Source organism: Bacillus rossius, chromosome 10 (genome assembly GCF_032445375.1).
Source record: "Bacillus rossius redtenbacheri isolate Brsri chromosome 10, Brsri_v3, whole genome shotgun sequence".
NCBI lineage: Eukaryota > Metazoa > Arthropoda > Insecta > Phasmatodea > Bacillidae > Bacillus > Bacillus rossius.
In genome coordinates, this window is record NC_086337.1 from 32333979 (window position 1) to 32357054 (window position 23076).

The following is a 23076-nucleotide window of genomic DNA, read 5'->3' on the forward strand; positions in this document are numbered from 1 at the left end:
TCTGGAAAAATACCTTCATCTACAAGAAAAACATCCTGTACCGTGGTTGTCATCCTGCTGTTCCTGTGGGGAATATTTCCACCATTCTGCTCACGAGTAACCAGCATTGCTACAGTAGTAGAAGTGTCATTGTGCCTCTTGAAAAATAGAAGAAACAATTTTTTAAATGTATTTTAACTGCTAGCAATTCTAATTCTGTGGTAACACAACTTTAATTAAGATTGATAAATTTGTATGTAAAAAAATTTTGTCAGTATAAAAATGGAATATTTAGACAGATTCTTCAGCCAGGTTTTGTAATCATGCACATATTAAATATAACTAAATAACTTCATATTGCATGTTATTACATGGCTATCTCTAATGTTAATATAATTTAAGAAATATGGTGTTGTGCACAGAAAGTTTTACTGTAATGCAGGTTTTAAGCTATAACAGTCTTTAAATTAATAGGGTGTTGCTATATGCTTCTTAGTATTTGGCTTTTTTTGTCATGCGATGACACTTTAGCCACCAATTTTCTATATGTTCTCGCTCTCTGTCTATATATATCTGTGTGTGTGTTTTTTTCATGTGTAAACATATATGTATATAATATGCTTTTTCATGTGTAAACATATATATAAAATGCTTTTTCATGTGTAAACATATTAGCTTTGGTATACTGCAATTGGTAGGAGTAATTTAATGAAAATGGAACGGAAGTTAGTGACACAAAGATGGCAGACGCACATGTAGCTACAATACATAAACCTGTATATAGTCAATTTCATAAACATTATGGTACATACCAAACGGATTGGTGTGTCAAGTGAAACTTTTTGATGGTGAAACTACCCTGGAATATATTTGGTGAATTAAAATAGTCACAGTAAAAAGTAATCTCAAGTTTTAAAATCCCTAAGAAAACTGGCATATAGCACAGTGGTAGAGCGCTATCTGATTTCATTCGTTTAAGTGAAAGCGTGTTTACAAACACATACTTAAGTGTTTTAATATGTGTTTTAAAATGTTTCAGGTTAATATATATTTTAGTAATGCCATAGAAGTAACTTCTAAAGCATGCAGAAACTTTATAGTATTAACTGTTTAGTGAATTTTAACAATATGGGTAGTAATTTAATTACATTTCCATGTGGAAAATCGGGTCCAAAGCCGTGGTTTTATCGGAGCAGTTTCTAATAGTAAGTATCTGGTTTTTTCGTACTGGTGTTAGAAATGAGCGATATTAATGATAACCAATATATACAACTGTTGTGAAACAACCGTTTTGTTACATTGCTGGGTCTCTGATAACCGGTTATCGAAGAAAGAGAATCTGATTCTCAACTGTGGGGTAGTGCACATCACCCGATCTAGCGAGAAAATAAAATATTGTTATTTCAACTGCTGCTAGGTATCGTGATATGTGCATTTTATTAACGAAATACTCGTTTAGCATTCAGTAAATAGAAATTTCTTCGTAACCATGCAAAAAACAAGGTGCTGGAACTGGGGCAAAATATTATTTTCTTTTGAACAAAAAAAATTATAATGCCAGTATTAAAATCACACCATAATTTTGATTGCTGTGATAATTTTTTAGTCGCTCTTTGCAATTGGAATAGTGAATGATTGAAAACAAACCTTCATGCCCAATAACTGATAATGCTAACCATATAAATAACCAGTTTTCAATCAGAATCAAAACTGCCATAACTGGTTTTGGAAAATAACCATTTTGCTCATCCCTACTTACTATATGTGTTTGATGGCGGCAAAGCAACGTTTACCATTCAGGCAGCGAATTCTAGCAGCGGGCACAGCAATTTGAAAAGAGAATATTTTATTTATCAGTTTATTTATCATGTTCAGCGTTATTTTAAAGAGTTGTACGTTAAATTTTGGGTCAGAGAGTTTTGTATTTAAGTTAATTTGTAACATGAACAACATGAGAACACATGAATTTGCTCATTATTGAGGCTAGATGTTTACACATCACTGGCGAGTGCTGAAAGACTCGCCAACATTTTTAAAAAAAATTAATTTTTATTATGTTGTAGTGTGTTTCTTCAGGATTGTTTGATTTAATTTCAATATAGTCTTTGTGTGTTGTTGGTACACACTTAATAAAAGCTTTTTATTTTGAACAGTGCCGAAGATGTTGTGCGCCCTTTGCATCAAGTCAAAACTAATATTGCTAGGGGGCACAATTAATTTCACCTGCTCCGGTCACATGGAACTGTTAAATTGTAAAAAAAAAAATGTAAAAAAAAAAAAAAAGTTAAATTTCTTGTAATTGGCAGTTATTACCAAAAATGTGCATCAAACATCGAGACATTGTCAGCATCAGTGGTGTGTTTACATTAGAAGAAGTGTTAGACTTGCTGGAGAAAATGGACATGTTTTCTTACGAAGCAGATTTGGTGAAAATGAGCTGTTGGATGAAATTTTAAAATTCATACAGGCTTTTCGCAAAACATAAGTTCAGGTGTTCAAATAATGTGTAATAATTGTTCAAAAACTTTAATTTATCAATGAGTAAAGGTATTCATCAGGATTCAGGAGATAGTTTTCACCGATATGCTAGTTCCGTAAATCTTTCTAAAGGGAAAAAATACTCCGTTTTAGCTTCGATACAATCGTACTTACAACACTGGATACACACAAAAGGTAGAAATGCTTTTGAGAGCATGTTATGCGCCATTTATTTAATTAAAACTGTTAGCCATGTGGTGCATTGAAAGAAAAGCAGATTTGATCGAAAACATCACAGGCAAAAGTTTTATAAGGTTTATTTCTATTCACCATGACTGTGCTTTGTACGACAGATAACACAGGCATGTTCTTTCTGCAGTGCAACGTGGGCTTCGTTTGCCCGCTGGATTACTTCTGCTACAAGCCCACAGGCATATGCATACAGTGCCTAAACTGCAGTTCGTTCAACCGCGTGTCGTCAGTGTCGCTGCAATGCCACGAGACGTCGCAAGAGTGTGGGGAGTGCCTGCCTGGGTGAGTATTACTGCGCGTCAGGGAAATGCAGTGTGCGCAAGTTGTACAGAAGAAAATTACTTAATAAGATGTTGAGTTTTAAATAATTATTGGCCATGAGTACGGAATTAGGATAAGTATGGTGTTGTATTAGCAATCAGTATCAGTTGTAAAAGTATAAAGCCACGGGGCTATTTGGTAATTTGGGAAAATCGGAGGAAGAGAAAGAAGATTGTAATTCGTAATTCAAGAGTTAGCTATGATTTCTCATTGTGAACAGCAGTTAAGAAAAATAACTTCTAATTTTCATTGATGTTTTAAGTCTTGTGACAGAAGATTTGAAGTATATTTTGAAGAACATGCTTGTTCCACTGAGTTCATTAAAAAAAAAATAATTGAATAAATAAAAATCTGGAAGATATTCTACACAAACACTTAAACTTAAATAAAGACTAGTTAATTGGTAATGCAGAACAAATTAACACTAAGAAATGTTGCAAAACATGTGAGTTTGGATTTTTTGATGTTTTTTTTTATGGGATCATCAAGTCTATGGTTTCTCACTGACAGAATCCAGAGTAAACAGATTTATTGGACTGGATTGAAAAAAAAAAACATAACTCTTTGTGAGCCAGACCTCAGTCAGCATTACCTGCCGATTAAATGAATCAATAAATGGCAAGTGCATCAAGTATGTTTTTAGGGGCAGCACATACACAAATCTAGAGCATAGAATGAAATGTCAAGGAAAAGATAATATGCCACTTGGGTGGTGAGCAAATGTACACCCTCCAGAAATATGATCTCTTCATCAGTGACTATGAACCTTTTGTGGAAAAAATTGATCATGCAGCATATGAGTTTTAAAGCAAGAGAAATAAAAAAAAAACATATATCACTTCAATCTAGTTAAGGAAGGTTTATAGTGATAACTTGACGTAAAAAAATCAGTTCCAAACTTATTTCTGCTTAGTTAACACTGTGAATTTTTCTTTTTATCCATGAATTCTTCTTTGCAGTGGTCTTAGATGCATTTGTTCGGCTACCTATTTAAGAACTGCTAACAGTTTGTGACTCGTGGATTATTGGAAGAAAACACATACATGTGTTCAAAGTTAGTGCATTTTATTTATTGACTACCTGTACATAGTAAAATTGGAAGATATAAAGAAAATTTAATGTCTGCCTTTTTTAGCAAGAGTATTCAAACTAATTTGAAGAGGGGAAAGGGGAAGATTAAAGGGGAAAAAAAAAACACGAAATTGACTTTGGAATCAATTTAATAAGAGGGAAACAAAAAGCATTTACCTCGGAAAAACTTGAGTCTTTAAAAGTTCATGTCTGCGAAGATCGACTCCCACCTTGAACCAGCGACTGCTACCTCAGGAGAAGTTCTGTTCTCAGAAGAGTTAATGACTGTTCAAATTGTTAAGTTGGCCTCTTCAATAGCTCATGCAGCCTGTCATGAGTTGCAAAATGTTTTTATTTATTTTTAAATAAAAGTTTTCAAGAGTAAATTTAGTAAAAATTTTTTTTAAACTAGAAATTAAACTGGCAATAAAACAAGAGGGATCAAATTCTGTTGAAAGTCTGGAAAAAGCAATAGGGTTGGCAGCATTATGTAAGAAATGCTTATTAAATTTTTTTTAATAGCGAATTGAGGTATTTATGTGGTGACATAAGTACTTCAGTGTTGGACAGCCTGTGATAGGAACACCCACACATTGTCAGAATTAAAACTTTAGCGTGTGTTTTAATGATGTTTTTCTTGATAAAGTGCATACAGGGTTGTGAACAATATAACACTAAATGGGAAGCATGCCCTTACTATGAAAGCAGTCATAGCTGAAAACAATAATAATATTCATATAGCTGAACGTAGGATTTCTGGAGTGTCAAGGATCCTCAGCTTCAGTATTGAAGGGTAAAAAACTACAAACAAGGACATCCTCGTTGATACTCAACATACACACTTCTCAGGTCATGTCAGTTTAGAGGAGTTAAGTCATTCCAAGTCTGATTCAAATGATGAAGCCCTCTCTTTATCCCACTAAAACAAACGGACTGGCAGAGAGAGAGAGAGAGAGAGTGTGTGTAGTATGAATCTTGGAGAAAGGATGCTGTCGCAGAGGGCTCAACCAAGACTAAATACCGAGAGTTGTTGCTGTCTGCCATGATGCTGGAAGGACACGCAGCTAACAGTGGTACATGTCATATTTGGACACACAGTAGAGTAGAGGATCTAGGAGAGGGTTGTGGCTGGGGAAGGGCATAAGCCTCACTGTGTGGCTTCCAGTGCTAATTCCGTAAGTTTTACTATTGGAAGTTAAGACTGCCAGGGATGTCTGCCAGGAAAGCTGCAGTGATGACAACGCAGATTCGGGCCTGCACGTGTTTATTGTACGCAAGTTTTGTTATTTAGAATACTTTAACTCCAGGACCAATGCAGAAATACTTACCAGAAGTCATGGCACAGCCACAAGCGGTTGGTTAAGAAACTTGCATGCAACTGACTATCCTCATGTAGTTCAATTCTGGTGAGCATTGATGATGCAGTAGAAAATATACATTGGTTGGAGAGACAAAGAAAGTTCATAGCCCTGGAAAATGTAGTTATAAACGATTTTGCGATACTCTTTGACTGAACAAAATTAAGCTGCAATCAAACACAGAAGGCGATGGCCTTGCATTGGGTTGCCCCGAAACAAAGGCCATGTAGCTAGCCTACTTGTCCTTCTTGAAGCACTTGGCATTTGATCATCATTAATTGGTATAGTTCACCGCTCGCCCCGAGGGAGGAAACAGGTGACAACAAGTACAAGTTAAGAGTGAGTGGCTTTTGACTAACCTCTAGCGATAGTGCAGAAACAGGAGTCTCTGACCTCTTCAGCTGAAGATGATGCGAAAGGGTTGTGTGTGTACTGAAAATGTGATAAGTAATTTAAAAACAAAAAAGTTGTAACAACAATCCTGCCCGAGCATGAACACACTCATGTATGGTGGAAGGAAACATTACAGTCAACACGCACACACAAAAAAGGCGCTTGTGGAAAGGGTCGTCTCAGTGTGCGGCTTGTCCGTGGTGTCTCATTCCTTACCAGGGCGTCAGGAAGGTTCAGTCTCGATGCTCCACGATGCCCAACACGCCTGCAGCCAGGAAGCGAATTCGGACTTTACTGGTGGTCTTGGAGGTTGCGTGCACTTATTTTGACCACCTGTCAGGCGGGGATCTTTACTGTGCCTGGCGACTGATAACTACTGCCCTGTCCCCAACCATAGGGTATCTGTGACAGTAGGCTAACTACTGGATGCAGAAGATGTAAAAAGTGTGGCCAGTGCGGCTACTTAGGCTTGTTTATTGTTTAAATTTTAAATTCACTAAAACTTCTGTGTGTGTGCTGCAAACAAGCACACAACCCTCATAACGCTGCTCCAATGTTCAAGGCAGCTTTTCTTGTGCTGGAACACTGAATGTGTTCTGTCCATGCATGAAGCACGTGGTTGGAGCCTAAAGCAATGGAACGGCCACAACAGCATTGATCAAAGTAGCAGCACAGAGGCTTAGAGTTTACCTACGCGACACTGTTCCGTAAGTTTTTACTTGCGTGATGCAACACGTACCATGCACCATAGCAAGTGTAAATCCAGAAGAATTGGTATTCATAAAATTACGTACCTAGAAAAAATTTACTATATTAAAAATAAATACTCAAATCAAGTAATGACTAAGATACACACATGCCTCATGTTTAAGGAATACTTAGTAAATATATTTTTATATGGAAGGACATCTTTGTGAAAATCTTTTCCAAAATGATTATCAGTCTTTGCGTGATAAGCATGACACAAGCAACAGATCTCTAGTCCTACTTACAGAGGTTTTTAAAACAAGATTATGATCAATAAGGGAGAGAAGCCAAGGATCCTCTGAAGCTGAATTAATTTAATTTGTAACAATTTGTACCTACAGAAGTGTTTGTAAAGTCTGTGTCATGTGACATCTCTTAAATTCGACAGCTCTCAAAAGTAGTACAAACTGTACCATCTCCAAAATATCACTTGCAAAGTAGCAAATGTTGTTTGTTTACAAATGCTGACAACTGCATGAACTTGTTTACAAACATTGTTGACAGAACAACCGTAGATTATTGTTACTACTTTTTTGAACTGGTAAAGTTTAATATAATTTCATTACATGACACAGACTCTATGCATGATTGTTATACGTAGATAATTATCTATATTGTATTAATTGTTTATCTAAACATACTGTATAATAGTTTTTAGATGTGTAATTAATTATAAGAATTGCTGTTTGCATTAAACCTTATATTTGTATAATGTGTGATGATCTTTAGAAAAGTTTGCTTGTAATACTTTTCTTATTAGACATGTAAATATTTATAATTAAGAGTAATACAGTTTGCAGCGATAGGTAAAGCGTGAAAAGAAATTGCAAAAGTTTTAATGAAGACATTGAGCCCTAGGCTTAATGTGTTCCAGCAAATTGTTAACAGCATTTGCACAAGCTCCAAAGAGTTTATAAATATATGCATAATGATACGCACATTTGTTGTCTAAATTTTACCTATGACCGTATTAGTGTATTTTTTGAATTAAAATAATTTTGAAGTTAAAAATAACTACACAATAAACTAATTTTCCTTCCACCTTGCTTCCTTTGTAAAGTTGTATTTTGTTTTTAAGGCTCACACGTCAAATGAGTTGTGTGCTGCCAAAGATTTACTTTCCAACACCGTTATTTGGCGACTGCATTTCTTACAGGGGTAAAACACTTAAGGGCTGGTTTTACCACCTTCAGTTATTTGACCTGATAAAAATTTTACCTCAAAGTAGAAATGAAGAGCATTTTAACATCTAATGGGATTTTTTAACAGCTACTTTATCCTGCCAACAATTGATAACATGGATCGTCCAGCGGCTGAGCTGGCCAGCTGGTGGGTTGCGAATTAAACATGGCATATTTCAGAACCCATGTTTTAATTTTAATTAATAAAATTGTTTCTACAATAACTTGTGTTTTTCAACCTTTTGAGAGCACATTCCTTTGATGGGGGTTTCAAAAATACATAAGGCTGCATTTTAATTTAATGTGCAAATCAGTTATCCTGTCTTTTGTGGTTTGATTTGGGAAGTACACATGCTCTTCTGTCTGTTGAGATAAAGTCTACCTTAAATTATTTTGAAGTATCAGGGACGTGGTAACTAATCATCAATTTAAAATGTAAATTTTTGTTTTTTAAATAACCTTTTAAATATAAAACGTGATACTCCCAAAAAATTTATTGCTTTCCAAATTACAGGTCTTGTCTAGTCACCTGGTTTTTGAAATATGATAGTGTTTCATCTTCTCAGATTTTATTCAGAATTTTTTTTTGTGCGTGCATATTCAACAACACACTTTTATTTTAATGAAATTTGTTTTTAGTTTTTCAGTTATGGGGGAACTTTTTTCTTTAAAGAACTTCATCTGTTAACTAATTGTGCTTAGTCCTTTCATTTACAAGATAGTGAGCTTGATAATGAGTCAACAAGTTGATTTTTTGCTGTTTCTAATCTATAAAGAATATATATACAAAATCAATATTCCAAATAAATTTGCATAGCTATAAACATTTGAGTTTTTATAGAACTTGCAACTGTCCATGACGAGTTACAAATATCACACTATTGAAACTTGATGTGCAAATGATGCGACTTGGGTCTAAAAAAAAGAGCTACACTTTGGCAGCTGAGGTGTTTGGGCACCACTTCATTTCATAATGGACATGAAGATATTATGTATTTCTCAGAGCGTGACATTTCACTTAAGTGGCTTCTTAGGAAATAACTTCCTGTCAAATGAAATTCTGACTATATCCACCCATGCTTTTTTTCCTAGTTTTAGGAATGCCAAACACTCTAGCAAAGTGTTTACACACAACAAGCCTCCCGCATGGCTGGGTGTGGCATGCTAGTTCTGTCGCCTGCAGTAAGTAGTTGTCATTTAACACATTTATTTGTGTAATGTAGACACCCCGCCATGAATAATTAAGCTGTATAAAAGTGGGACATCTTGTTTATTGACTTGGAGACCTGAAACGCAACATGTTTCCTGGTTGTAAGCTATTCACATTGGGTGACAAAAACAGACTAGCGGTGTGGAAAATTTAAGTACAACAGTGTGCCAGCAAGTCAAGGCTGAATGAGGTAGGCCAAGGGGACGAACAAAAAAACATTTAAGCACAAATTAAGTAACTTGAATAACATGTCTGTTGTTTACAAAGGCTGAAGTTCCCTGAGGTGCGTGGGTGCTAGGTTAACTTGATGGCTGTAGCAGACCAAGCAGGTAACATAAAACTTCAACTAGTTACAGTAAAACTGGAATAACCAAAAAAAAATTTATTTGGTGAAAAGAAAATAATCAAACTAGTATTAGCAAAGCAGTTAAATTTTTCGCAAAATACTCTTTAAGGGAAATTAAGGGCCCTCCTACTTAGGTGCACATACAGGGGGACGCACCACAACGCCGAAATACCACAACGCCGAAATGCCAAATTGACCACAACGCCGACAGCTAGAAAACTGCTGTGTACCATAACGCCGAATTACCACAATGCCGAAATACACTAACGCCGAAAAATGTAATTGCAGGACTGCCACAAAGGTTAGGTTAGTCTAGGTTAGGTTAGTCTAGGTTAGGTTAGTCTAGGTTAGGTTAGTCTAGGTTAGGTTAGTCTAGGTTAGGTTAGTCTAGGTTAGGTTAGTCTAGGTTAGGTTAGTCTAGGTTAGGTTAGTCTAGGTTAGGTTAGTCTAGGTTAGGTTAGTCTAGGTTAGGTTAGTCTAGTCTAGGTTAGGTTAGACTAGGTTAGGTTAGGTTAGGCTAGGTTAGGATAGGCTAGGTTAGGCTATATTATGCTACACTAGGTTAGGTTAGGTTTGATTGTGGTATTTCTGCATTAAGGTACATTTAAGAAACACACACAAATTCATTCAGTTGTTATTTTGGCGTTGTGGTACACAGTAGTTTTCTAGCTGTTGGCGTTGTGGTCAATTTTGACATTCGGTGTTATGGTATTTCTGCGTTGTGGTAACGACCCTACATACAGTATGAAGAGCTTCTGAAGAAACCATGCAATTTGAAAATTCTTCATGATAACAGAATGGTGTTTGTTTACGAAAAGCATTCAAGAATACACTGAGGGTGGATAAGTAGTTACGTTTCCGTATTTTGTTTTTAAAATGTATATTTTGAAGATTGAAAATGGCTAAAAATACATTTTTTTTTTTCCAGAATAATTTTTAGTCATGAAACACTTGCTACAGATTCTTGAAAGCACTCAAGGGACTTGGATTTCACCTTTATCTTCAATTCTCTGGCATATATTGTTACGGTTACACTTAAATCTCATAGTTGCACCATGCATGATGCAAAGCCAGTTCAAAGCCTTGTACTTAGAGGAGATACCGCTCTGGAAGCACCAGCGAGCGTCGCGTTTATCATCCCGCCTCGCTGACACAAATACACCCCTGTGTATTAAGGGAAGAGCCCCTTAAAGATCATTTTGATGATTGCTGTTTAGTTTGTTAGTCTTTATTAGAAGACGGTAGTTTTTACGTGACTAATGTTACCGCAGAGAGTACATTATCACAGGTTAAAACATGTAATTAAACAAACTCAAATAATCACGTTAAAAATTATTTAAGCTGCCATTAGAACACTCCCTTTCCTACATACAACAAAACATAAGCATGTCCCCACCAACCTGGCTACCAGAAACAAAACAAATGGTAGAGCCATAATAAGAATAATTTATGTCCAAGTAGTAGTAGTTCTTTGAAAATTCACACACAGTCCATTTTATACATAACAAAAATCATTCTTGATTTATAATTAAAATGACACTGCACATGTTAACACTATTCATCTTCTCGGGTGAGAGTAGCTGATCGAACAGCCACTAATCGACAGCATGATACAAATACAAGAAATGCCTCATTAGGCTTAAGGGAGCTTAGATCTGTGCCCGTTCAACATCAGAAGATAATAAAAATTTTTTTAGACATAACCAAAAATTGTGGTTGTTTCTTGTAAAAATTTATGTTCGTATAATGAAAGTAGAGATGACAAGAAATTGATTGCTAGAGTTTTCATGTATGAACTTTATGATTCATTGTCACAGAATGAATGAAAATGCCAGATGCCTTGACGAATCTGATTCAGCATAAATTAGAAACGTAAATGTATGTTTTTAACTGTTGGAATGCTTTTCTACTCAATGATGATCAAATTTTAGGTGCATCAAGATTGTAATTAAAAGTGTTTGATGAATAAACAGCTGAGATGGCTTATTGATTCCACTGAAGTTTTACGTAATGACGTGTGAGACCCAGTGAGTCAGCCTGCTCTGCAGATGATTTAAGTACCGACAAGAAATGTTATGAATATGTACATAAAATAGGTTTTCATGTTTTTCATTCACCAAGCTGTACTGGTTGTTAGCAAATCCACCATGCTCTATCTTGTCTGCCGTGTTTGATAATTAATTATTTGTTATTTTTTTGTTTTTAAATTATGACTTTACGTAGTGCAAGATGTGTGAAAATATATTGCATCATATCAAATGTGCATCACAATTTACGCTCTGAACAACAAATATTTATCGGCAGGTAAGTATATTTTTGGCTTTATGAATATTTTTGGTTACTTAAAAATTTAATATATTGTCATTTAGTTTGTATGTGTTCATCACAAATTTTGATAGAAATAGTTAGTATTATTTTGTAAAAAAGGATTCTTTAATAATAATTTTTAATATGTTCAGTAATTGTTATAATTTTTATTTATGAATTTCTAACCTGTGTTCATCTTAAACTAATACTGTTTAGGCATAAAAGTTTTATAATTGTAAAAAATTATATGCAAATAAGTTATCCCATAACTTTTGTTTTTGAAAATATTAGTGTTATAGTTAGAGAAATTTATTTATTTCCCACAAAAAAAAATGAATTTGGAAAACCAATTTGAGTATTCTGCTACTCAAAATTCATGAAAGCCCTCAGCCAAAAATTCAACTTAGCTGTTGAAAATACTTTGTTTTTGAAACCCGGTAAATTGTTTTAATGTAAACATTTGTACACCTCTGGTATACATTAGATTACTTTTTCGTAACATTCCCCAAATTCTTAGCTAGACTATTATATTTTTTAGAACTCTGTTCACTATGTAAGCTCACCGGACAAAAAATTAGTCACCCCTGGAGAAATAATTACAAGCATCATTTAATGCCATGTAACTCCGCAGTTTTTTTCTATATAGTAGTACTAATTAAAAAGACTACTAAATTAATAATTATATATATATATAAATCAACTAATAAATATGCATGCATAAAATAATAGAACTATCGTTTAACTTGTTACTCCATAACACTAGCAGATGGTGTACAAAACTTCACCTATTAATGCTCAGTTTAAAGAAAGTTAAATATATATGAATTAAATAAGATTACGTAATAAAATATATAATTGTAAATACTCTACAACTTGAATATTCGGTAGTGTCTCAGCATCATAATTCCACCACTACTTTATCTCACAGTCACAGCTTCTCACTTGTTCGCTGTGTGACTGATGCAGCAGTCTATGCACACATGCATGCTGTCACTAGCTCTCTAGCTAGCAAGTGCTGTGTTGGTAACTTTTGCTGCGAGTACGGATCGTTTAAATTATGGTGAATGCAGGTCATTCCAAAAACACTATCCTCCCTTCTGCCGGCGGCCACTGGCCAAGCAGGAGGGGGCAGCGCTTGTCTAGTCTGCAGGAGGCAGGCCCATCGGTCTGGCTGATCTTCTAATGATGTTGCTGTGATGCCTGAATTATATCAGTCTTGCAATGTCTAGTGTTATAATTATTGTTAGGTTATTTTAGTATCCAAATTTTAAGCAGCACTTCATGATCAGTGTTGGATTGCTGGGAATCAAACCCTGATCGCCTTGGTGGAAGGCAACTGCTACATTAAAGGTGGTCAGCCTCATACTGTAAGCAATAGCTTTGCTTGCATTTTTATTTTGAGTTGAACAAGGTAGAAGATCAATTCTTTGAAAGGTTAAATATAATTTTCAAAATGTTTTTAACATTCAGATGTGTGTTTAAAAATTCTCTACAAATAATTTAAGGGTGTCACAAGGCAGGGCCGTAGCCAAGATTTTGTGAAGGGAGGTGGTCCAGTATAAACGTTATATAGTTTTTTATGAGTATGTTGTGTTTATGTTCTTTGGATGGTTCATGCAATAGGGAATATTGATTTAAAGTGTTTTTTCTTTACATATGCCATTACTAGTTACACTGTATGTCATTAGAAACCTCAATTATGGAAAAAAAATTGAGAATGTACAAATATGCAGAAAACAAGTCAAAATCAGTTGATATCACAATGATTTTAAATTTGGACCTTGATTGATTTTGTTTTGTTTTTTCTGTGTATTTGTATATTTATCTTTTTTGTCTGTTATTGAGGCCAGGCTTATGTACATAAAACATTTTAAATTAAGTTTTCTTTATAATTTAATTTTAACAGAAAATTTACTGTCACACTGTAATCTCAGGAATAGTAGACATTTAGATCTTCAACTTTCACTCATATAAATTAAGTAATGTTTTGCTTGAGGAAAGAAAACAAAACCTTTTAGGTTTTATTTTTTATTTGTTTTTAATACTTTGTTTTCTCAAGCCAATTGTTTGATGTTTTTGTTAAAACAAGTCATAAACACACGTGTGTTAATATTATTAAATACAAATCAAACATACATGTCAAGTTTTTATGAAAGACGTGCTTACGGTAGCACTACTTGAAAAAACAATTTCTGCCGCTTCTGTGTATGAGGTATGTCAAGCTATAATGGGGAGGAAATACACTATTGTTGCCCACTAAGGATTACAATAATCCTTCTAAAATAATGTATTTTTAATGTTAAGCTGTGTTGTTATAATTTTCTTACTCAGTCTTTGCTTGTTTGTTTTATTTTTCTTCTAAATCCTGGAAGGGAAGGGTCCAGATCCCTTAACCCCCCCTTTACAACAGTTGTGTTTCTGCAAATAGTATGTTGGGTCCATATATTGCTGTGCAGTAATGTAAAATTAAAACTCGGTATGACTGTGCCATTAGTTACAGAGAAGAATACCTTGCTCAGAAGCTGAAGAGGGACATGTGTGTACTGAGTGGCGTCTTACCACCCTCCACTACCCCTACCACTACCACCACTTCCACTACTACTACCACCACCACCACCCCCGCCCCTGAAACCACTGCCTCAACTCGAGCCGAAGCCAGCACCAACACCACCTCCACCACCAGGAGGGTAGTCAGCTCTGCGTCTGTGATTCCAAGAGGTGAGTCGGTGAAAACTGAGCTGTAATATAGCTTCGTACATTCATAGTACATTAGTGTGTCTCTGTCAACAAAGGTTCCGGATTATCCGAGCCATTACCAGCAAACGCTGCTGAATCATTTTCTTGAAGAACTGGATAATCATATGACTGTTGTCAAAATCCTAAAAAAAATTAACCTCAGAGATGCCATTTCCCGGTTGATTGGCCAGTGTAAATGCTAGTTTATATTCGCGAAGTCGAATCACATTGCGAATATTGTTCTCGGCAAAGCTGCATTACACTTATTTTATAAAATACAGGATTGAAGTAAAAAAAAATATTTGTAATGTTTGAACTGATTAGATGATTAACCAATTAATTGGGCCTTATATATATAAATCACTTAGCATAATATTAGTATTGAGCATTCACAAAAGCAGACAGACACCATCTTTTTATTTTTTTAAGTAACCAACTTTATTCTAGCAAAACATATACAACTAAAAAAAAAACCTAAATATTTTCATGTGATAATCTTAAGCTTTCAATGTTTATAATCTTTTAATGTAAAGCTTTACATCAGATATCAGATGTGAAGCTTTGCATCGCAACTGAAGCTTAAAATAAAACGAATAACATAATTCCTGGCAAAGCCAAGTTAAAAATAAAAAGAGCTTCGATTGATGCGCTTAGTCGAAGCTTCGCACAGGCTTACTGGTTGGGCAAATCATGGCGTGACGTGAAAGAATATATACAGAAAACCCGGAATACGTTACTCTGAAAAAATACCACTGCACCAACTGAAAGCCAAGATAATTTTCTTACTATATCCGTATTATCCTAGATTTGGCTTATATGAGGTAGCTGTGGTCCTCATTAACTTTGTTAATCGAGACCCTGCTGTAGTTATAGTTTCATGTTCTGCTTTTAGACACCATTTTAGCATCTTTTATGCAGATGGTATGGTTGTGACCTTGAGTTCAATTTGGTGTTGGATTTAGAATACAGAAGTAAACAATGAAGGATGTCAACCATATTGACACTTTAGTGATCCTTATCAGTTAGGGGACTTGAATGAATAATCGCCTCTAGTAACACTGCTCACAATGAAACTGATGTAATAGTTTAGATGAATGTTTAATTGTTGCTCTGAATGTATATGTCCAGAATTCGCATGACAGGGTCTGTGGTGTTGGGGGGATTTATAGCAAAGTGTGTTTGAAGCAGTACAAATTTCTCTTGGGACAGGGGGATGTGGTAGAGACTAGAGCGTGCCAGGGTGGTTGGTTGCAGCGGTTCCCTCTTTACTGTTTCTCACCGGCCAGACAAACACATGAGGCAAAGTTCAAACAAAACAGAAATATTTCAACAAAAAGTTTATTAGCGAAGAAAACATGCTGACATAACAAGGCTGCTGTCTGCTGTGTTGGTAGACAGGAACATTACCTCTGGCACCAACTGCCGGTAGAGCAGTGTGTTGTGAGAAACTTATCTCAGGGGTTTGTGGAAGGAAAGTTCAGTCGGGCCTTGTTGTATCTTCAAGTGCTCTGTCTATTGTCGTCCTCTTGCAATTGCTCATTTATACTCTCAAGAACTCAGGCACGAAAGGTGATCTTACTGTTTTACCCATGTCTTAATTAAACGGGAATAAAAGCTACTTTGTGGAATAACACTCACAGTAGGTGGCAACTGATTTATCTACGATGAGAAAACTAAATGTGTTGTACATCCTTGAGACGGACAAAAGGTTTAAACATATTTAAAGTTTATTGCAGCCACCAAAAGTTACTGAAAATATGAATGTCTCAACATCCCACTTAAAATGTCCACCGCCCCGAGTTGCTCACCTCCGACTAACTGTCTCTGCCATTCTTAATCTCAACCTCTTGATGCAGAGGGTACCTACTCACACAGTTAAATTTTATTTCAAGTTCAACATACAACAACAAACATTTTACCCTTTAAATGCTAACATAATATTTCAATTTAGGTCCAATTGTATCATATCTTAACTTATTCTAAAATGTTTATTAAAGATTTTCAGTTATTGTTAATTAATTTTGTAACAACCGTCCATGGGCCAATATGGCTGTCAGTTAGATTACAGTAACTTAACTTATGAATACGTACTATCATGAATACTTAGACTAGGTAGATTATACAACAATACACTGAACTGTTATTATTTATTCTGAAAAGAAAAAAAAAACTGGAAGCACTCCTACTCGTATTCTATTTAGTAAATTAAATAATTCCTAAACTAATACAACAGTACACTGTGATGTTGACATCACAGGAGCAGAAGGGTGGCGGGCAGAATGTTGACAAAGTAGGTCCACGTCAATGCATTATGATGAACTATGATTTATTTATTTACTGACTTTATATTGTTTAATTAAAAAGAGATGTTTATTTTTTTATTCCGATGTTCAAAATTAAATGCAAGGAAATGCTAAATATTACGTTGTGTTTCTAAAAATTTGTTCTTCAAGCTTAACAGCTTTGAAACACAATTTAGTTTACGTATTGCAGGACTAAAAGCTCTTCTAGACAATTTTGTAAATTAGAACTTAAGAGGCCACTCCAGTGTTTTAGGGGCACTACGCAACCCGTGTTAACCTCATAAGATTCAATGCTATTTTCATTTTGCTTATAACTAATTAACTAATATAGATTTCGAAATGATGCTTGCTTGATATGTAAGACAACGATGCTCTTATCAAAGCCCATTTATTCAAAAACGTGCATAAATTATGGTTCAAACCCAGACAATACACTTATGCATATTAATAAAGACTAGTATAAAACCATAATTTATGCACGGTTTTGAAGAAAGGGGCTTTGATAAGAGCATCGTTGTCTTACATATCAAGCAAGCATCATTTCAAAATCTATATTAGTTAATTAGTTATAAGCAAAATGAAAATAGCATTGAATCTTATGAGGTTAACGCTGGTTGCGTAGTGCCACTGAAACACTGGAGTGGCCTCTTAAATCAGAATTCATTTTTTGTGCTTTAGTGTGTTTATCAGTGTTGATAGCTTAATTATACACATGGGTATTTAATATTTTTTCCTGGATATGCTTATAAGAATTGTATTTTATCCTTTTTCAGAGATGATAACAGCATGTGCTGTAATATCTGTGATATCGGTCGTCGTCTTCAGCATCATAGGTGTTCGCATCTTCAATTGTAAGTCTATTAGTTTTGATTTCTCTTGAAATCACAGTGTCTATACTTTTCCATTGAAAATATTTAGTAATTTTTATAAGGGATTAGATTTTTTCCCCAATAAATAATGCTTATATTTTTTTTCCATTTTGAATAACAATGAAATTCTGATTTGAAAAATTGTTACCAAAGTTTCAGAATGAATGATGAAACCAGTTTCAAGAGAAACAGAACTTGTGGTACTGTATAGTAGAAACAAAAATACACGTTAAAATTTCGGTGCCTATCTTAAAAGTATGAAGTTTATAATTTGAGAAAAGTACAGTCTACTTGTTTCACACTGGTTTGCTTGTAAAACGTGTCCTTGCTTCAGATACTTGCTGTAGATACTGTAGTAAAGCCAGAAATAAGCATTGTGTTTCTCACTTTTGGTCGATGATCACAGTTAATGACTTGGTTTATGTTCAAGATTTAGTTACGTAATGTGTGTACTTCATTATTGTGTATTAATGGTTTAGTGTGTGTATGTATATGTATATGTATATATTTTTTTCTGGTACTTTCTCATTAAGGCAGGTGCTATTTTTTTTTTTTAAACCAATGTCCTTACAGACAAGAGAAGGAAACCGAACTTTGGCCGTGCTGTCCGTCAGGACGTGGAAGGATCGCGTACCTCACACCCAGAAGCTTCATCTTTCCCGCTCTTGCCTCTGGGAGTTGGTTAGTGGACGTTATTTCAAACTACCTTACTTCTACAGTGAAAGGTCTTTTATTCGACTCTTCCTGGACCACTGCTTTACCCGATAAGCGATTTTTCCCAGTTATTGATGGAAGGGGGGGGGGGGGGGGGGGGAAACATTGTACTAAGCTACTCTATAGAAAGAGAAAATACAAATCGCACCGTCAAAGTAATAGAGCCATATCTCAAAAAATGTGAAATTGAGTTAAGATTGCCAATGGAAACAACATCTGCCAATCTTACCAATGTAATAAGGCCATACCTGAATTTTGAAAAATAACGGTCAAAACACAATGTTGTGATGGACGCAAGTCTGAAATTTAACCATGTTATTGCAATAATATAGCCTCTTGTTTAATTGTGTTAAAATTTTCTACTTTTGACATGTGGTCGTATTACATTGACAGTACGAAATGATCATAGGTTCTCTTCCAAAAAATCATTATGGAAAAGTGTCTGTGAAATACGAAATGTAATCCGCTAGAAAACTGGAAACCAGTGGTAACACTGAACTCTGAGCCGGCAGCGTAATGATGTGACCTGGTAGCCAACTACTACAGCGAAAAAAATTTGAGCACAAGCGGCTGAATTGGTGCCGGACTGCAGAATGTGCCGAACCATAGAATTCTGTATGAAAGACCTTTCACTGCACATAGTAGCATAAGGCATAGTTTTGCATTAATCAAAGTGGAAGATACTTCCAGCATGTATGTTTATAGATAGATGATAATATTATTTTTTTTATATACTTTCTTGTGATAAATGTATTGCTAAGTGTTCAACACTTTGAACTTCAGTAAGTACAATGTCTATAAAACTTAACACATACACACAGTTATTTTTTATCACTTAATTTACATTATTCTAGAATGAATCTTCTCTCCTTTTAGTCATGGCACATAATTTTAGAACAAATTACCGTATTTACTCACATATAGGTCGCGGCAATTTTACCAGATTTGATGGGGAAAAAATGAAGTGCGACCTATATGTGAAGAAATATTTTTTTTTAATTTTTGAGGAATTTTTTTGCAATATTTTGCTTTAAAATGCGAAAAAGAAGTTTATATAGGTATAGGCAAATTTATTTACAATGTACACATACAGCGAAACCCCTTATTTACGTTACCGTTATTTGCACTATATTCTTCAGGTCCCGTTTAGTTCCCATTTAGTCCAACACAATACTTTCACGCAAATTACGACTTAAAATCAAATCCATCACGCTATTTACGTCACGTAACAACCATAAACAACCAGAAAATACCGTGGGTACTTTAAGAGTAGATAAGATTAGCTAGTAGGCCTAAAAACATCGTGAAAAACGTAACGTTTATAGTCGGCAATGAACATTTTAAATCGCAAAATATACATATTTTATAACATGAAAAGTTGCTTTTATTTCTAAACATATAATAATTTAAGCCTAGGCGTGTAAAAGTCCAAGTAATTATAGCAGGAGACAATCTAAAATGCACGAGGGAAAAACGTAAACTCACGAATGTATGAACGTGGCTGATTGTTAATTTCTGATACTGTATTTATGTCACAACTTAGCCGAAATACTGGTACGAGACAAACTTCACAAGATAAAATGAGCGGAGTCTTGGTAACTGTTTTATACGTATTTTATAATTTCGGAAGTATTGTACAGTTGACACATATTTTTTTAAACTAACAATTTATTTCTGGGGATCGTAATTAATTAATTATTGGTGTCAAGACATCAAGATGGACGTAAACATGTCACGGCAGCGAGAAAACTGGTGCGTATACCAACAAACTGGTATTAGAACTGGACAAAACTGGTACACGGGAGGTGGAGCTTATATTTTTTTCCGCTAAGCTCGCATCTATTGGCTGGCTGCTGATGCAAGGTCACGAGTCTGGGCGGAGCGTTGAGTGAGTTATACTGCGCATGCGCAGCTCAGTGAACAAAGAGAGCCAGCTGGCGCGCCGTAATAGCAGCTGATCGAGTACAATGACCTTTCTCCGCGCACGGCGAGGTAATGAATTACCGGTGCGACCTATATGAGGGGAATCTTAAATACCAAATTCAAGACCTCAAATTATGGGTGCGACCTATCTGCGATGGCGACCTATATGCGAGTAAATACGGTACCTATTCCGGCTGTAAAATTTCTGTCACACTTGTTTTGTTTTGCAGGAAATTTGAATGACAGTTCGTCCACTATGAGCGAGCATCCACCGCCGTACATTGACGATGCTGGTGAAAGTAAGCCATGAAGCAATATAAGTTGTTCCTTTAAAATATATTAACTTAAGTGGCCTTGTAAGAGAATGAAAAAAAAAAAATACAACTATGAAAGCATTTTTAGACCACATATTTGCAGTCTTGTGAAATTTATTAGGATTCCACACAAATGTTGTTACTGTTTGGTGTGTACATGTTAAGTTTATATGCTTTGGTAATGTGTTTGAAAAATATAAAATATTCACAAAGAGTTTCTCTGCTGAGATGAATTGTCGTGCAGTGGTAAAACACTGGACATGCAATTGGAACAATGCTGATTTTAATTCTGGTTTGGGTATCCTGATTTTGGTTTATAATTGTTTCTATAATTACTACAGGTGAATGTTGGGTTGGTACCTTCATGTGCCTTAGCCATTTCCTCCCCAATTTTTTTGTGTATTTCCATCTGTAATGAATTCATTGTTGACAAGAATTAAAAAGAAGTTTCTCACAACAGTGGACTACTAGTCCATTGGAAAATGGGGAGGAATAAGAAAGAAGGAATATAATATATTAGTAGTATAGTTGAAGTCACTATTTCAAATGTCGCAATAAGTACTTGCAACACAAATTTAATATAATTATTTTTTGTAAATTATTACTTTTTATATTATAATCAAATTGCTAAATGATTCAGAGTTGCTAAACAATTTAAATTTTCATTTTGAATTGTTATGTGATCTGATTTTCTCTGTAAGCTTATGTTGCAGCTTATGGGCTATTATTTAACTTTATTAATCTTCCATATAAAAAAATTCTATTACTTATCAATAATTAAAATATTTATAGCTAAGGGTAATAATTGGGTCATGAATTTTTGTCTTTGACCTCATATTTTTTAAAATACATTAGCAGTTTCTATATTTATTTCAAATATATCATATATATTCGTCAATTTGCAATGTACTGGGTTACTCTGAACCTAGTAGATTAAAAACACAAGGTAAAACACAATAAACGATTAATCGGCGCAGGAGTTAAACCACATTCTGATGTGGAACGAAGAGTGGTGTTTTAATATGTAAATATGTACTTGATAATGAGATAATGACCAGTATTTTAAGTTTCAGTGCACAGGTATACAAGATTTATTTAATCAAAACCAGGGCAGTGGTTAAAAAAATTTATTACGTAGAAACGTGACACATGCTTTATAAGTATAACAAAACAATGACAATGATAGTTATGCATCACACATATAACCTAAAGGTAAATAGAATTTGAGTACATAGTTAAAAGCACACAAAAATGTTTGTTATATAGGGGTTTGCCCCTTAATAAAATTATACAAATAATATAACAAATTGGTACGCAATTTAAAACGTGTACTAGTGATTATACTATGTGCGTGCACACATCATCCAGGGAGAAAATTAGTGTTACAAACGATACTCTACAAAGAAAGCTATCACAGAGGGGATCAACAAACCATGATCAGTAGTTAACTCCGCTAAGCATTTAAGCGAACTAAGTGATCTTAAGCCGCAGTTCAAAATATGTAAGGGCAACTCCGAGAGGCGCGGCCAGGCTTGCCATGGCAGAGAAAAAACATAAGGAAGTTACACTAACGGCCATGCGGGCACAAATAAGACTAAGCCAAACTGAAATTTGGAATGTGGAAACGAAATAAGATTTAGACAAGACACAAGGACATTAACATATATGTTATGGGCATGTCTACCACATGCAAGACTGCAAACTAAGTTTGAATTAAGGCATTGCCATGACTTATCTCAACTTGTGCTTGTGCCCCACACAAGACTAGATTTAGTCTATGAATCGGAATCCAAATGGAGGCCGAACAGTTTCTAACACAGCCTTTTACAGACGATGATGACACACTATATGCATGCGCTAACTGGGTGGCCACCAGCGTTAAATTTCTGAAAAAAACGGGAAATGTGCATGAATTTTCATTGTCTGGAAGAAACCTGGAATTATGATTGAATTACTTGCTGTCGCCAGGAATTTTATACATCACTCTCAGAGACAATATGTCTGCTAGTTTTACAGGTTATGTCAAACCCGGATTTTTGGTAGAACAGATTAGAATTTCATTTCAATACAACAAAAAACCAGTAACAGTTTTTACAGTTTGATAATTGGTGGTGGTTCTGCTTTATAGTGGTTTCGTCATCTTTGATTAATTTTAACAACCAGGGCCATATTGAAAATTGACGGCTGATCACCATACAAATGAATACCTTTATTATCCTTGCGTATTCGCATCATCAAGATGGTGGTGTTGTTATTTTGCTGAAGGTTTTAGGCTTAGACTTAGAGTGAATATGAATTTAAAATACATAAAACTTATTGAGACATTGCTTATGAGGCTAGTCTTAAATAATTTTTTCCTCCAGTTTTCTATCGATTAAATTTAATGTACAATTCTAACCTTTATTTTTTAACCCCCGGCAACAATGGTTCATCTTATCAATAATTGTTTCAGATGAAAGTTTTGGATAAAAATTATAAGATTAATACAAAATTTGTACGAATTTGATGTTGTATCTACGAAGGAAATTTTGATTTTTTTGTCCTCCAACCGTTGTTTTTTCAACTTGGTTGGAT

General features: G+C 34.9%; 1 protein-coding gene across 3 annotated transcripts in view; it reads left to right on the plus strand.

The window, feature by feature from the left end:
• The window catches only part of LOC134535921 (uncharacterized), an 82106-nt gene that overhangs the window by 48780 nt on the left and 10250 nt on the right, over positions 1–23076 (plus strand). Inside the window, exons 4-8 of one of the 3 annotated variants that reach the window (XM_063375301.1) lie at positions 2837–2991; positions 14138–14361; positions 17456–17533; positions 18125–18232; positions 20419–20487. In XM_063375301.1, the coding sequence (XP_063231371.1) occupies positions 2837–2991; positions 14138–14361; positions 17456–17533; positions 18125–18232; positions 20419–20487 (634 nt within the window). The remainder of the gene's footprint in view (positions 1–2836; positions 2992–14137; positions 14362–17455; positions 17534–18124; positions 18233–20418; positions 20488–23076) is intronic. The other 2 variants (XM_063375302.1, XM_063375303.1) reach the window with 2 other exon arrangements.